The sequence below is a fragment of the Schistocerca serialis genome, chromosome 3, assembly GCF_023864345.2.
Source record: "Schistocerca serialis cubense isolate TAMUIC-IGC-003099 chromosome 3, iqSchSeri2.2, whole genome shotgun sequence".
Classification (NCBI taxonomy): Eukaryota; Metazoa; Arthropoda; class Insecta; order Orthoptera; family Acrididae; genus Schistocerca; species Schistocerca serialis.
In genome coordinates, this window is record NC_064640.1 from 302661552 (window position 1) to 302679242 (window position 17691).

The following is a 17691-nucleotide window of genomic DNA, read 5'->3' on the forward strand; positions in this document are numbered from 1 at the left end:
TCAATTTAATCAACAAAACATTTCTAGTCATGGAATACTATGAAGGAGTATACCCTTAATCTATTGCAATAACATATGACACACAGCAATATTCTAATTTTTAGGCACATTCAAATTAATGAGAAGGAAGGACAAAAGCTCCTTGTGTGTAGAACAATAAAGGGAAAATATTTCTTCAGGAGTGTGTTACACTGAAGTTCAAGAAAAGAACACACTAAATGGAACATTTATTAACACTCATCACTTTAGACTTTCATTTGAATTTGCATCAAATGCAATCATCAAATTTAGCATATAGGCAAGACACAATACAAGGAAAATCAAATTGCTTTGATTGCTTTCAACACAGAATGATACAACACTGCTCATACCATTGAAATTTTTACTTCAACTTCTGCATCATGCCAATGGTAACCAAAAGTGACTGGAAGCCATTATGAAATCCCAGTAGCCAAATTAGAACAAATGGTATAAGTATTTGTGCATTGAAATTAAGTTTAAGGATTTTAACAGAATATTCAGCTTCAAACCAATTCATCACACAGAGTAAAATGACAGTTCTTATACAACTACAAAGAAACCCATTAAGAAAATATCTTAGACATTGTTTCCTACGTGGCGGGAATGTATTGTGTATTACCTCCCTAATAATACTTATTATTTCTGGTGCTGTCAGAAATCTTCAACAATAATTGCACAATAATATTAAGAAACTTTACATAAGAAAAACAAATTTCTTCACAATACTGGGAACACAGCAGTCTAGTAAAATTGCAAAGGCAGTATTGTTTCTTGGTTGTATCCACACACATTCTGGAATGTGACATTTTCTGCAAATAAATAATAAATTTCAACATTGAAATGTCTCCACACAAACTTCTGATAAAATTATTTAATAATAATAATGGTAATGTTAAGTAATATTACATAATCAAAATAAGAATTAATACAGTATCCTAAATCATTGAGCACACACTACAACCAGAAGGTATCATTTTTTCCGAACTCAGTTGTTTTACATGATGTAAATGAGTAAATTAATTTTTTGTGTGCACTTACCTTCTGCAAGATGTAATATATGAAATCATGATATCACAGCTAACCTTTGTTTTTGTAAAAGTGATTTATTCAGCTTGATAAACATGTCTAAGTATTTTTCATCATTTTATTAGAAGGGCTGAAATAAAACAAATTGCCTCCATTGTAGACCAAGTACAGTGAAATATGTAGTGAAATATGTGGTGAGGGGGAGGAGGAGGAGGAGGTTGGACGTGGGCAGAAAATACAGTGGAACATTTGAAACAACTTACGTATGGTGTAATACATCATACATGATGGGATAAGATAACAATAATGGATCCTAAGTGAATGAGTGGCCACATTAGCAAATAATAAAAAAGAAAAAAAATGGGAGGCCATTGTTTATCTTAGATGTTAAATCACTGGAGTTAAGACGTGCGGATTATTGTGTATTATTACTAGAAAGTAACAATTCAAACTAGTTATTTTATATGCCAAAAAACTGATCAGCATGAATAATTTTCCTGTGCACATGACTTTCTTTTTTCATTGCAAAGGAACTACTATTTTTACTTCTACACATTCTGATGGAAACTGTTCTCCACTTTTACAGTGATACTCTACCCAAATGTATACATAACTGGGTAAGAAGAAACCTACAACTTAAATCTCAAGAACCTTTTCTTTTTCTCTTTTTTTCAAATTAAGAATTTAGAATGTAGAAAATTTGTCACAACTGTGCAAGTGAGATAGTGTGTAATGACAAAAATCCATCAAGATAGTGACACCAGGAAAAGAAAGGGGAGGGGTGGAATTGCAATCAGAGTGATTACAACTTTTACATTAGAGGAAAGTGAAAGAAATTAACATTATGCAGCAATAGTCCTATGTGAATCTCTTTAACCATAATTACATTGTGATACACCTATGGAGACATTTTTTGAACAACTTTATCATTTGCTCTTCAAGCGTCCTCAAGCTATGTCAATAATTCACCTACTGTTTACAATACAGTGCTCTGAATCAGTGCCTTTACTGTCATCTACCACTGCTTTATACAAATAGTGTGTTTCCAAAGTAACTATATGAAGTCATACATTTTTATATTTAATTAGTGTATGATCAATATGAAATAGTAGCAGTCCCATTCAACCTACATCTAGGAACAACACACAAAATTTGAACTCCAGAAAAAGACCTTGTCTACTTCATACAGCAACCACCTTACTGTTACAACAAAGATGATTTTATATCTATGAAATTTTCTTGCTTTATCAGCTAACTAATAGCTCTGAAAACAGTTGTTACTTGGCTAATAATGTGAGAAGATTTCATCACTGAAATTCCCTAAGAAAGCTTACATTTTCTTGTCAATTTCATATCTCTGGAATTTTTAGTTATATATATTATTTCAATGATGTGTAGAAAATTCAGCACATCAGTTTTACAGTATGGAAGTGTCAAAGCAAATTTTATAGCAATAAAACTTATGGAATAGTGTTCCTGATATATCATACCATTGGTGGTGGTTCAGAGGTCACGATCAATGCTCTGAATTTTTTTGGATCCTGCTCTCCCACTCAGCAATCAGTGCACTTCTTTTTCTTGGGGAATTTTTCTGAAACTTTAAAACAAATAGACTTTTACGAATTACAGACAAATGATCCACATAATCTAACTTCTTGGCACAATCACAGAACATGCCAAAAGGGTAATTTTTATTTTTACTACTACCAGACCTGAGCTTATGAGATCATGTGTTTGTTTCTCTGCAGGAAATCCTTTGCAAAAGCCAAAAGGGACAGTAATTCCAAGGTTATCAGGAAAGTGGTTCAGTGTTCTGACAAGCTACCCTCCCAATTTGTTCTCAAAAAAATACAAGAAAGAGGGTTGACTTGGAAATTAATTGCTTATCTCCACTTTTATAAATCCATATTATTACAGCATATTTTAGTCTTTCAGGAAGTATGCCTTGACTCACTGACTGATTATAAAGCTAAATAAAAGAAAACATTGGAAGTCAACTAGTATGTATGAGCTATTTGATCTACTACGTCCCTCTGAACTCCCAACTCTTGAAATTATCCTCATTTTCCTACAAGTTTCTGTTAACCTTCTGCTCCCCGTATTTTATTCCTACTACCTTCAGAATTTTGAAGAGTGTATTCCAACCAACACAGTAAGAATCTTTCTCTAAATCTCCAAGTGCTAGAAATGTAGGTTTGTCTTTCTACAGTGTCTCATTTAAGATACATAGTGCAGTCTGTATTGTATTGCATGTTCATTTCTTCAGAACCCAAATTTCTCTTCCCTAAGGTTGGCCTCTACCAGTTTGTCCATTCTTCTGTAAATAATTAGCATCAGTATTTTTCAAGCATGACCTATTAGGCTGACAATTCAGAGATATTAACAACTGTTGCGACTTGGCTCCTTTGAATTATTACAGTCACCTACTCCACAGCCTTGTGTCAACTTAGGTCTTTCAGATCTCTGTAAAATTCTTTTTGCTGTGTCGCCATCATGAGTTGTCCTACTTTTATCTGGAGGGACTGAGTCCATACAATAGTAGATCCTTTCTGAATAAGGGGAATAAGTACTCCTTCTCTAGTCATCTGGTTTATGTAATAAAATGAACTAGATGGCACAAATGGTACAGAACTAAAGCACTTGCCCAACCTAAGCTGTGACACGATCCGTGCCAGAAGACAGCTGCTAAGGAGCATGAGAAGGAGCACGGCTGGACTGCATAGATTTATTGGGTTGAATTAACAGCACTCCCGTGCTGGACACACCCCCATTACATCTTTGGCTTACAATGGAGGCAGCAGCAGGAGCGTGTACGTTAAGAAACTGGAAATCTGTAGGATTTCCAGGATTCCACATTTATATAATGAATGTGGTAAACATAAGAATGACAGAGAAAATGCATGCTCACTATGTAACAACTTCCAGTGGCTTCAGTAAATCTTTCTAACCATAGGAAGTAGGAGCAGTGTAAGAAATAACCACAGTACTGTTCAGATGACAGTCTGGTTTACTGACTGGTGAAAAACAGACAAGGTTGCTGGAGGCAGTGTACACAGGGTGCAGCCTCAAATAGAAAGCACAATCTATCCAGGGAAGCTAGCAACAGTATTCCAGGGGAAATATTCACAATTAGAGTACGTGCAGAGAAGTATCTATGTAGGTGTTACGAGGATCATAGCATCTGCATTCATTCATACAGCCAAGTTGCTCTGAAATCCCTATCAACCCCTGCAATGAGATCAAATATATTTTGCAGAGTGAAAACCTGCTGTCAGTCTCTTATCACTCAGGAGTTAGTAGTAATGTGCAAGCTAATAGGTTTGCCGCCACAGGGGAAATGACCATTTGTTGGACCAGAACCTGTCCTACCCATCACTACTTCAGTGGTAAAATTTAATACTATGTATTTGAATCACAAGACAGCATGCAAAATATTTGACTACAATCCAAAAACAAAATTGTGGCAAGCCAATGATGCCAGAACTATGTTCTAAGAAAATTTCTGTAATTGTGGGGTTAACAAGAGGCAGATTTAACTTTTAGATCTAATGAGTGGGCATAGGAACCTCAAGAAACACCTGCACACAAAGGGTATCACTAAGTGGGTCTGAGACTTCTATCCAGTCACATATTGACCAGTCTGGTATGGTAATAGAAGATAGCAAAAGTAAAGCCAAACTTTTAAATTTCACATTTAAGAAATCATTCACATAGGAGAATTGTACAAACAGACTATCATTTGACCATCGCACAGGCTCCCATGTGGAGGACATAGAGAAAAATCCCTGGTGTAGAGAAACAGAATTTCAAGCAAATAAGTTGTCAGGTCTTGATGAAATCCCATTTTGGTCTTTCAAAGAGTACTTTACAGAATCGGCCCCTTACTTAGCTTGCATTTTTCATGAATCTCTTGCCCAGTGCAAGGTAGCAAGCTACTGGAAAAAAAGCAAAGGTGTCCCCTGTGTATAACAAGGGCAGAAGAACAGACCCACAATATTACAGACCAATATCCCTAACATCATTTTGCTGCAGAATCTTTGAACATATTCTTAGTTCAAATATAATACATTTTCTCGAGAGGGCAGAGTTTCTGTCCATAAATCAGCATGGTTTTAGAAAGCATCGCTTGTGTGAAACTCGGCTCACTCTTTTCTCTTAGGAAATTCTGTGAAGCACGGATGAATGGTAACAGGCAAATTCCATACTCCTAGATTTCTGTAAAGCATATTATATGATGCCACACTGCCAACTTTTACTGAATGTACAAGTATATGGAATAGGTTCCCGGGAATGTGAATGGCTCTAAGGCTTCTCAATGAGCAGAATCTGGTATTTTGTTCCCAACAGTGAGAGTTTATCAGAGACAAGGGTATTGTCAGGAGTGCCCCTGGGAAGATAGGATTCAAGAGATTGGGGCTTGTATGGAAGTATATAGACATTTGTTTTTCTCACACTGTATTTCCAAGTGGAACAGGAAAGGAAATGACTAGCAGTGGTACACCTTACAGTGGTTTGTAGAGTACGGATGTAGATATAGAGAAAGAAGTGACATTTAATCTTTCAATGTGAAGTACTGGAGAGCAAAAGATACAGAATGGTTGCATGTTGAAAAAGAAGTACCAATTTCAGCTGCATTAGGGCACTGAAATAATTCTGTGACAAGTGAAAATCTGTGCTACAACAGGACCCAAACCTGGATTTTCTGCTTTATGCCAGCACTTGCCTTAACCACTCTGGCTATTTGAGCATGCTTCATGTCCAACCCAAATTCCCAAATTGTTGCACACTCATTCTGTAGTGCTCCCTGCCCATTACCCTCTTTGCTCATGGCATCTTACATGATTCCTGCAAGAGATTGGACCTAGGGTGCATCCACTCTGAAGATATCATGAAGTACCATCAAGGCTTAGATACTACAATTGTGTGTATGGTATCTGTTTCTTTTTGGACATGTCTAATTCCTGAAGAAATTGCAGCTAACAGAGAAAGTAAAGGGAATCATCCTACTACTTAAGGCTATTAGTTAGCTTTCCTAGTATGACAGGGGGAGAGATTGTACAATAACCTCAGTTTCAGTGTGGACATCTGGAGGCTAGGAACCACATTTGTGTCAACTTGTGGAACCTAGCCAACAGGATCACACACAAATGACATTGCTGATAAATGGGGTTATGTTCAGCTGTTTTACCTCTCTGGTTAAATCCCATCAATCAAATCAAGTCTCTCAGTATCTTGCCTCCAAGCTCATCTTTGTGTAATACCTCTTCCCTTTAGTTATGTATGTAACAAAAGGGGTTCACACCAACAATGGTAAATAAGCTTAAAAAGTTAAATTTTCCTTCAAGAGGATTCTCACATAGCTCATAATCTTGGAACTTTTCAAGTGTTATGGTGTGAAATACTGCATAAAAAGCTTTCTGTTGGTTCACTATGGTCATGTGATGATATCGACCTGCAGAAGGTGACATGAGCAAGCAAAATCGAGTCCCAAGTACATTACACACACACACACATAATGCCTTCTTGAAGTCTCTACCTATGTCTAGTTCACTTTGTATTGTCTGTGTTAACACATGTGTCTCATATCTTGTGATCGTTCTTTTTTTAATGAAGAGGTTTTTTGTCCTCTGTCTTCTGACTGGTTTGATGCAGCCCACCACGAATTCCTCTCCTGTGCTAACCTTTTCATCTTTGAGTAGCACTTGCAATGCATGTCCTCAATTATTTGCTGGATGTATTCCAGTCTCTGTCTTCCTCTACAGTTTTTGACCTCTACAGCTCCATTGAGTACTATGGAAGTCATCCCCTCATGTCTTAACAGATGTCTGATCATCCTGTCCCTTCTTCTCAGTGTTTTCCACATGTTCTCCGATTCTGTGCATAACCATCTCATTCCTGACCTTATCAGTCCACCTAATTTTCAACATCAGTATGTAGCACCACATCTCAAATGCTACAATTCTCTTCTGTTCCAGTTCTCCCCACAGTCCATGTTTCACTACCATACAATGCTGTACTCGAGACATACATTCTCAGAACTTACTTTCTCAAATTAAGGCTGATATTTGATATTAGTAGACGTCTCTTGGCCAGGTATGACCTTTTTGCCATTGCTAGTCTGCTTTTGATTTCCTCCTTGCTCTGTCTAGCATTGGTTATTTTACTGCATAGGTAGCAGAATTCCTTAACTTTATCTGCTTTGTGACCATCAATCCTGATGTTAACTTTCTTGCTGTTCTCATTTCTACTACTTCTCATTATCTTCATCTTCAATTTACTCTCAATCCATTCTCTTTACACTGTTCATCCCATTCAGCAGATCATGTAATTCTTCTTCACTTTCATTCAAAATAGCAATGTCATCAGGTTAAAGAGGTTACATTTTATGAAATCAGTACATGTATCTAGTTACATACACTCACCACAATGGAAAAGCCCACACTGGTGACCTATGACAACAATCAATTTCTGTGGACTCTGGAAATGCACAGTGTTACCTTATACCAAACAATGAATACTGACACACAACAAAAGTTATTGAGACCTTTCACCTATACTGGTTTGGTTTCATTTGGTTTCTTGTGGGTTGTGGGATATGTTGAACAATATGTACAATGAAAGTATGAAACTACAAGTGAGGTTGATTAAAACATTCTCCTCCCAAATGTGTACAAGGACATGTGGATCGTGCATCACAGATCCTTGGATCTTATTGACTTCTTTATGGAAGATGAAGAAAGGATACTGATACAAACAGATGTTCCTGGGCATGCATCAAATTTTTATGCACAAATACATCATTGTGACCACACCCCTCATGATTCAAATTGTGTTTCAGCACTGATTATAGAGGTGACAAACCAGATTCTTTCACCTTGTGGAACCTGGCCGACAAGCTCACACACTAATATTTCCAGCTTATTTTCGAAGTGATTGCCTACCAATGGTGCCAAATTTGACAACATGTCCAAATTGAATTACATGGTGCCGCATGGGCATATTTCCATCAATGATCATAGAGTTCAGCACTTTTTGTCTGAACTGCCACAATTTCTGCCCAAACTTGTCCAAATCCCCCATACCAACTTACTCCTGTGGTGTGACACCTTTAAAGGCAAATCACATTCTCTGTCCCTGCCAAATTCTGCAGGGCAATCTTTGATGGTCTGCATAACTTATCACATCCTGGTATTCATCCCACCACAAAATTAGTGACTGAGGGCTTTGTGTGGTCAGGTGTTTAAGTGGACTGCAGACAGTTTATGCACACCTCTTGTTTGCCAATGCAACGGCTAGGACACCACAGTTTTCTGCAATAGGGAAAATATGACATGCTAAGACTGACTTCAATGTGTCCATTTGGACCCAGTTGGTCCACTACTTGAGTCAAATTTGTTCCAATATATTTTCTCCACAACTGACAGGACATTGCGTTGTGTGGAAGCTGTACCTTTAAAGGATATGATAGATAAATCTACTGCTTTGGTCTTTGTTCATCTGTGGATTCCTTGTTTCAGTTGCCCATCATCAATTTATACTGACCAGGTGTGTCACTCAGCCCCATCTTTTTATTCTTGGTCTTTGTTTCATTTTGGAGTGTGCATATCAACACCCATGACTCTTGTCTTATGATCAACCACATTTAATAAAGTGGTTGCATTTTGTGGTATCAGTACATTCATTTTATTCCGCATATCACCACCACACATGAAACAACAACCATCTAACTATATATTTTTGTACAACATACTCTGAAGCCTTGATGGTGGAGAGGCCTTATGTGAATCCACTGTATGGGACCAATGAGTTATTCTGTCGTATCTTAATGTAATGTACAATTACTGATGTTTGAAGAAAGATAAAAATAAAAAAAAATCGCAATATCTGTTCAGTTTTAATTCTCTTGCTGATTTTCATTATTTGCATTACTTTTCCTTACTTGCTTAGTTACAAAATTTTATTATAATAGCTCAGGAATAATCTAGTTTTCTACTGATTTAATTTTAAATATCCAGGTAAATCTGAATTTTGTCAGTAATGTGTCCACCTTAAACATTCAACAAGAGAGAGAATCTTGACAGTATGATTAAAATGTGTGTTTAAATGATGCTGTAGTCATGAGGTGGCAGAATCTGACTGGTAGAATCAACAGAAACATATGTCTGCTGTCCTTGGCTGGATGTTCACAATGGTAACACAAGATGGACAAGTGAACAACATGCCAACAGACTGAAGAGTTACTGAGAGAGAAACCAAGATGATGTGACAATGTAGTAAAGTAAATCTAGAGTTAGGTACAATGGCAACTATACACAACTGAAGTGAAGATAAGACATGAGTTTATGGCCATGTGGTCATATTTATCTCATCTGCAGCAAGAACTATTGTTGAAGCATGCATTTGAGGAACTTCAGGGTGGCACTTTCTTGGAAAACTGCAGCACTTTACAGGTTCTGCCACTATCAGCCATCCAAGTCCATTTATTCTACTGGGTATTCAAATTTGTTGGGTCAAGACAATAAATGTGTTACCAACAATTTGAATCCTTCGCTCTCTGTATGACATTTTATCTGTTATTAAAATTTTGTAAGGCACTTTAAATACATTCAACAAATAAATACATAGACATATGTCCTTGTTGGTGCTTCACATTTTATGTTTGTTCTGTGTGCTGGTGAAGTTTCAAACCATTCTTGCAGACGTCAGAGCCATAGTACAGTGTCAATTTGGCATCTACATGCAACTCACATTACAATCAGCGTGCTGTTATTGGATTCTTGTGTTCAGAAAAAGAAACCATGGTGAACATCCATAAATGTTTGTGTGCAGTGTATGGTGGTGCTGCAGTTGATAGTTGTACAGTTGGGCAATGGGTAAAGGAAGTTAAAACCTCAGGAAATGCAGAAACAGAGCTCCATGATCAACCAGGCTCAGGACGTCCTGTCACAGCAACTGCTCCAGACATCCACCCTACAGTCCAGACCTGATACCCTCAGACTTCCATCTCTTTGGGCCGCTTAAAGATTCTCTATGGGGGAAAACACTTTGAAGATGATGAAAGGGTCATCTATGCAGTGAAAACATGGCTATGCCTACAGGACAAGAGCTTTTACCAGTGGGTAATACATGCTCTTCCACAACATTGACATATGGCCATAGGACGTGATGGAGACAATGTAGAAAAATAGGACATGGACGAGACCTGTTTACCATGTCACCATATTCTGACTCTCAACAATAAATACGTTCCGAGAATAAAATGTGGGGCATTACTTATTGAACGACCCTCTTAGTATAATCTAACAATTTCTGCACTCTGCTGTGTATTTTCTCCTTAGAATCTTTATTGTTGTGTGGTTTGTATAATATGGAAGTATTATGGTTCTGATGTCTCCCACAGTACCAGTTTTTTAAAAAATATTTTATAGCTTGTACTGGCAATTTTCTTACAGTCTTCTGTGTTGTACTTTATTTGATATACTTCGAGTTTAGTCTGTAGAGCTAATAATTTATTGTTTTATAAGCAACTACATCATATCAGATGTTATTGGTACACTGGTTTAGCATGTGTCAACATGCTACTATTCCTGTTTAAAAGATATATAGATGTTTTATTATTCAATAGCTATCTCAGCTACTTATCAAATATTTATATCTACACTAATAATAAAACTGTATAATCATCATGTTGTCTGTCTCTGTTTACACACTGATCTCCAAAACTGCTTGGTGAATATTCATGTGGTTTGCACAGGTAACTAGTCTAGCTGGAGGCAACCTATAGGATTTATTTCGAAACTGGACCGCAGATAAAAATAGTGTAATTTGAATTTTAGGAGTCTTCTCAGGTTAGTAGCTCAGATATTTGCCTTAGTGATGGTGTTGTATCCAAAGAACCAATAGATGATGCTGTCAGTTTTTTTACCTCAGTGACAGGAGTATTTTTAGAAGTTTACATCAGTGACAGAATTAAATACAACAATCTTATCTTTCTGAATACAAACTAACAGTGAATTTCCAGAATGAGATTTTCACTGTGCAGCGGAGTGTGCGCTGATATGAAACTTCCTGGCAGATTAAAACTGTGTGCCCGACCGAGACTCAAACTCGGGACCTTTGCCTTTCGCGGGGAAATGCTCTACCATCTGAGCTACCAAAGCACGACTCACGCCCCGTCCTCACAGCTTTACTTCTGCCAGTATCTCATCTCCTACCTTCCAAATTCTGCAGGAGAGTTTCTGTAAAGTTCGGAAGGTAGGAGACGAGATACTGGCAGAAGTAAAGCTGTGAGGACCAGGCCTGAGTCGTGCTTCAGTAGCTCAGATGGTAGAGCACTTGCCCGCAAAAGGCAAAGGTCCCGAGTTCGAGTCTCGGTCGGGCACACAGTTTTAATCTGCCAGGAAGTTTCTTAACAGTGAATTTACTTGGCTAGGCTATACAGATTTACTGATTTCACTTTGTGTGTTAAAGACTTTAAAAAATGCTTTGCTTGTTTCATTACGTTTCATTTATATTTGACTTCTTCACTAGGAAAACATTTCTTTACAAAGTGATCCTGTAACAGTTCTGTTTTTACTAAGTGAGGTATGGAACCCTAAAAAGTGACAGTATGCAAACGCCCTTCTTTATCCACTGTTAAGCATGGGCGTACAGCCAGTATCTGTATAAAAAGCTCACATGCTTAACTGGAAAATACTTATAATTTTGCAAGTGTGTTTATGCTTCTGTGAGTGTTTTACATTTCTCTGTCTATAAGTTAAAAAATTAACCTCTTAGCCATCTTTATGATCCTTGGAAAGTATTTCATTTCACAATGGAATGTCTATTTAGCAGAAACATGAATGTTATAGTAGACTAATGTCTACTCCAATTAAAATTTGAAAACCTGCAATTGGAATTATTAAGCTAATGTTGCGTAGATATTCCTCTTAATTCATAACTGAATGCGAGTTCTCACCTTTTGTGAAGCAGGATCCTGTGAAACATCCAATGAATCATCAGAATCTAAGAGGTTTGGAATAGACTGTGCACTCTGCAAAGTCTGTTTCCCTCCATCACCATTGATATGATTAATTTCTTCTTCCTCAATACTACCAATGCTCAAAAGATTTGGCTGTGACTCAGCAAATAGTTTTGCTCTCAGCAACCTTCCGAGATGAAATAATACATGTTAGGAAACAATTTACCAAAAATCAGATAACTGCATTACAAATGATTGTAAATTTATAAGACCTACCTCAATTCTTCTTCACGTTTTTGCATCTCTTGTTACTCTGCTTGTATCTTCTCTTCAGCTGATTGGTAGCCCTTTCTCACTGGAGTCATTACCAGGTCTTTATCTGAATCCTGTACAAAATGCTTCTTATATGAAATCTGTCAGTATAAAAATTACTCTCTCCCCTCTATAATTTGCTACTATGAGGGACGATCAAAACTTTCCATTTGAGTATTTTGCTGCAGCATGTACACAATGTAACATGACTCTGATGTGGGTATATAAGCACCCACATGTGACAAAGTATTAGTGTGGCATTCCTGTCTTTCCAATGCGTCTGTGTGCAGTAAATATGGAAATGTGAACTATGGCCATATTACCAAATTCATGTTAACAGGAACAACATGCTGTTATTCTTTCCTTGGTTGCTGAAGGACAAAAACTGGAAGACATCCACTGGAGAATGAAGAATGTGTATGGCGCAGCATGTCTATAAAAAAAACCACCATTGTGGAATGGTGCACCAAGTTCGTAATAACGGATGTCCCCATATAGGAAATGTAATGCAGAAATTACACAAACTCATGTGGGAGACACTAGAACCTGCCCTATAGTCCTGATCTCTTGCTCACGTGATTATCATGCCTTTGGTCCCTTAAAAAAAGTCCTTAATCCGTTGAAAATTTCTGTCAGATGAGGATGTAGAACAGCCAGTTAAGAACTACTTCATGCAGCAGGACATGATGTTATACCAAACAGGTATTTTTAACCTGATGTATTGTTGAGACGATTGCCTCAATGCTCATTGTGATTTTGCGTGATTGGCATACCTATTCTAAACAGTGTGGTTTTTCAAATAGAAACTTTTTGATCACCCCTTAAATGTCATGACGTGTACAGCTGGAAGTCCAATGATCTACATAGCAAAGAAACAAGTGAATATTATGGTTTAGTATCTCAAATGATGCTCCCATTAGACATGGTAACTGGTAATGAAATTGGCTTTCCTATTTTGAGAGGGACCATCTTGGCATTTGCATTAGTTTAGAGGAACCATGAAAAACCTACACATGGATGGCAAGGTAGAGATTTGAGCTCCCTTTGCCTGGAATGTAAGGTCATTGTTTCAACAACAATGTTACATTTCTCAGCAAATATGTACGGAGTCTAAAAACCAATGGCTCAGGTACCATGTTGCATAGTATCAAGTAAACATAATGAAACACACACTTCAGTTGTGTGGCAATAAAACTAGGACACTATTTCCTGTACAACTGATTTGCAATTAGCAAACAATGGAAAATCCATAATAAAAACAATAAGCATTACATTGCTCTTCACCATGGAGATGGCACTGAGTGGCAAATCGGCACATTTGCAAGTATATTTACAAATGCACTATATTTTTTTCAGAAATTTATGGTGTGTGTAGAATACAAAGGAAAAAAGCTCATTTGATTGGTAAGTTCTACAAATATTACTAATTAATTCAGTAACACACTACATACCTGTGAATCATTCCCACTATTGATGTCAATGATCTTCCTTTGAATTGGAGGCTGGTTATGTACATGTGAAACAGAAGGAGGAGAAACAACAGCAGGTACAGTATTCCTTGGAGCAGCATAAATTCTCATCCTTCCATGTGATGCATAAAACCTCTGCATCAATCCTTTCTGTCCACCACCAGATGAGAACCTGTGTGTTGGGCTTGCAAATGGAGAATAGTTAAGTGTTGGACTTGATGACTGAGATCTCTTTGTTGGAACAGCTTGTGCTGAGGGTTCTCCATCATTAAGTGAATCTGAAAGATTGTTCAAAGAGGAGAAACTATTTGGATCACTCTCTCTCTCTTCTGTGGAACTGTTGACAGCATCAGGTGTTTGAGATCTCTGAAATAAAAAATTAGATATCTTTTTCTGCAACTATCCTGTTCAGATCAGGAAGTTATTTCAAACCTTAACTTCAATGATAATGCACTAAATTAGAAAGCGAAAAGCTGGACATTTTTAGAGAAAACTGAGAACACTGTGTTAGCAAGAACTTCTGCCGAGTACCTTTGTAACCATATCCTGATGGAACATCTAGTTCTTAAAACTGGTAACAGATGTAGCATAACACTGGACTGAAACTGGCCACTCTATTATCTTTAATGGCTTCAAGTTTCCGTCATCCACTTTATTCTTTTAGGGAAAGGTTATGGAAGAATTAAACATTGATTTGATGACAGATTTCACTGAGAAAATTATTTCAGAGTGTATAAATTTTTGAATTTGGCCATTGCTTTGATCTCCTCTCAGAGACTTAACTATTGACTTGGCTAAATTTCATTTCTTACCCTTTCAAAATACATGCAGTTACTGAACTTCCCTCCAAAAAATTGCTCTGAACTAAGTATCTGTGAGGGACACCCACACAAGCAGGCACAGGTAAACAACATTATGCAGTTAGGTTACTCTGAAGATGAAAGGGAGAAAACTACACCACAGCAGTTGTTAATAATCATGAAGATATTAAATGTTTTTATGAAAATATGTAGCATCTAGAGAAAATAAAAAAAAAAAAATGAAATGGGTGATTAGTGTTTCACATCTTATTGACATAAAAAAAATTTAAAAAAAGATTTACACATATACAATAATGGGAGAAGAAAAATGATTTGATGGAGGAATCAGTGTTCTATACTTGAGTGATTTAGAGAAACCACAGAAAATCCATGTCACTGTTGTTGGAGATATATTTTCCCTCAGTTTTCTCTGACATGAACGTATTTTTAAGTTTAGGCTAGGCAGGATAGCCGCTGTCTTAACGTCTTTAGTAAAAAAAAAGAGAGACTGAAAAAATATGTAACTATTAGTAGAGAGAGAGAGAGAGGGAGAGAGAGAGAGAGAGAGAGAGAGAGAGAGAGAGAGAGAGAGAGAGAGAGAGAGAGAGAGAGAGAGGCCATCACCATCAGTACATCTGGGCCTTACCACGAAGCACAGCCGATGCAACTACACTAGCCATCTTACTGCCATCTGACTGCCTGAGCTCAGGCAAACAGCAATGTGCTACTGCCTTATGGTCTGGGCCATGCATTGTGCTGTGGCCAGACTTACCCAGGGCAGTCTGTTGATTTAACTGCACTAAGGGGAAAGGTGTCTTATCTAAATGGATGTGATAATGTGGAAATGAAGAGATTATTGGAGAAATTTGCAGAATTATTTAACCTGCATGGACAATGCAATGCCATTATTTTATCACCATGGATTTGGTGGGGGGGGGGGGGGGGGGGGGTACCACCAATTAGAGATAGCACTGGTGGATTGACCTGAAACAGCGTTTTCAGTTCCATTTGATCACTATAGTATCATCAGATGCCATTTGGTTTGAAAAATGCAACTTTCCAACACTTGTTAGATGGAGTACTACAGAATCTGAAACCAAAACAATGCTTAGTCTACTGAGATGACACTGTATTCTCCAACACATCCAGGAGTATAAGGTGCATCTACAAGAGGTCTGAGTGCTTGTGTGTGGCACGACAGACCCTTATCTTAGAAACACGCCACTTTGTATTACAGGAAGTCTGCTATTCAGGCCATATCATCAGCCAAGACGGTGCACTACTAACTCACAGCTGATACAAGCTGTAAATGATATCCCAGTGTATAGCACAAATGAAGAAATTACAGTAATATCTCAGGATTGCAATTTTATAGAGAATACATCCCAAAATTTGCAGAAGTAACAAGACCCGTTATGCCTTTGTTAAAGAAGAGGTAATAGGTTCACGAGGCTCCACACTGAAGCAGATCTTGAGGTATTGCACTGAAATGAATTTCGAGACAGACCTCCAACTCATGGCTAAGTGAATTTGGTTTTGAGGTTGTGCAATGTTCAAGGAAGTATCACTGGTACACTGACAGACTTAGATGCTGTGCTGTAGAATGTATTGAGTCAACACAGAAGAACAGCACAAAGCTCAGGGTGGGTGAGAAGCCCTGTACCCCTAGTATCAAATGCTAATTGATTTGATTTGTTTTAGCGCAACTATGTACTTTAGTATTAAGTGCCCAATATATCAGTAGGTTCCCCACCATTTTGTTAACACATTTCTTGACATATTTTTACACATGTCTGGGGTTACAGTGTGAAATGCATCTTCAACAGCATTGTGCAGTTCATTGGTAGCATAGCAACATGCAGATACATGCACCTTAATGACTCACCATAATGAGTTGTAAGGTGTGGTGATGTCAGGACGTTTTGGTGGCCATTTCAAGGAACCTGGTGGTGTTGATGCACCACAACTTATCAACCGTCATAAAAAAAGCTCACTTAGGAAATTGTGCACTGCAGGAGCATAGTGAGGAGGCACTCAGCCTTACTGCAACTGTATGCATTCTGTGAGCCCCCTTTCCTCAAGCTGAGGTATGAACAACATTTGGAACACGTGTAAATAATCTGTGCCATTCACAGGTCCTGGAAAAATGTATGGTCCAAGCATAAGTTGTGAAGTCATCGCTGCCCATATCATTATGTGAGGCAGCTTTCTTTGTAACTTGACCATGTAATGAAGATTCTCTTTGGCTCAAACGACAGTATTTCTATTGTGTGAGCTGTGATAAATGGCACATTCACTTGAAAACATAACCATGGCATAGTTCACTGCATTTTGAAATTGAGTTAACAAAACTTGGCACGCTGAAACACACTCATTCCAGTCTGTGTCCGATAACTCTTACGAACTTCTGTCATAAAGGTCTGACTATAATTTCTTTTGATATGATCTCACATTTTTGTCCTTGGTATACCAAATTTGAAGCATGTTGTGTGTTGGCTTCACAGGAGACTGTTCAATCAAAGTAGAGACTCAGGCACATTTCTTCTCATGTCTTCTTCCTTCCACTCAGTGGCTTATCTTTAACACTGCCAAAAGCAAAAGCATTTATTTCTCAATCCAGAAGTGTCACCTTTCATGGTGGAGCCTCATCACACCTTTCCTAGATCACTACTGTAGTATTCTGTCTCATTGTCTGCCCTGTAGCTCATTCAGGCACCCACACACTTGTCACTAAATGCTCCTCAGTAGTGCAATTACGACCACTCACGTCTGACATGGCTACAGATTAAAATACTATTGTGGAAACATGTAAACACGAATTGCAACAAGTAGTAATAAAGTTACCAACCTGCCTAATAACATCTCATACTCTACAGAAGTTACAGGGGTACGGGGACTTCTTGCCCACCCTGTATTTAAAAATCATGTGTCTTGGCCATGATCACCATATCAAATCAACAGGCAGAAATGGTGGCACAGACTATTGTTAACCATTGCTTATTAAAAATCTAATGCCAGAGACAATAATAAATGACCACAGTACTAATTGCCAAGTATGTCCAAGTTATTGAAGCAATTACATTTATTATTACACTTATTATTA

The 17691-nt window shown here is 37.7% G+C and overlaps 1 protein-coding gene across 4 annotated transcripts in view; it reads right to left on the reverse strand.

Annotated features, from left to right (window-relative positions):
- Positions 1-716: 716 nt before the first annotated feature.
- LOC126470094 (uncharacterized) overlaps positions 717-17691 on the reverse strand; it is a 1674514-nt gene continuing 1657539 nt past the window's right edge. For 2 of the 4 annotated variants that reach the window (XM_050097649.1, XM_050097648.1), the window contains exons 11-12: positions 2538-2578; positions 717-830 (exon numbers count right to left, since the gene is read on the reverse strand). In XM_050097649.1, the coding sequence (XP_049953606.1) occupies positions 2551-2578 (28 nt within the window). In that variant the 3' untranslated portion in view covers positions 717-830; positions 2538-2550. Of the gene's footprint in view, positions 831-2537; positions 2645-17691 lie in introns of all 4 variants that reach the window. The other 2 variants (XM_050097656.1, XM_050097663.1) reach the window with 2 other exon arrangements.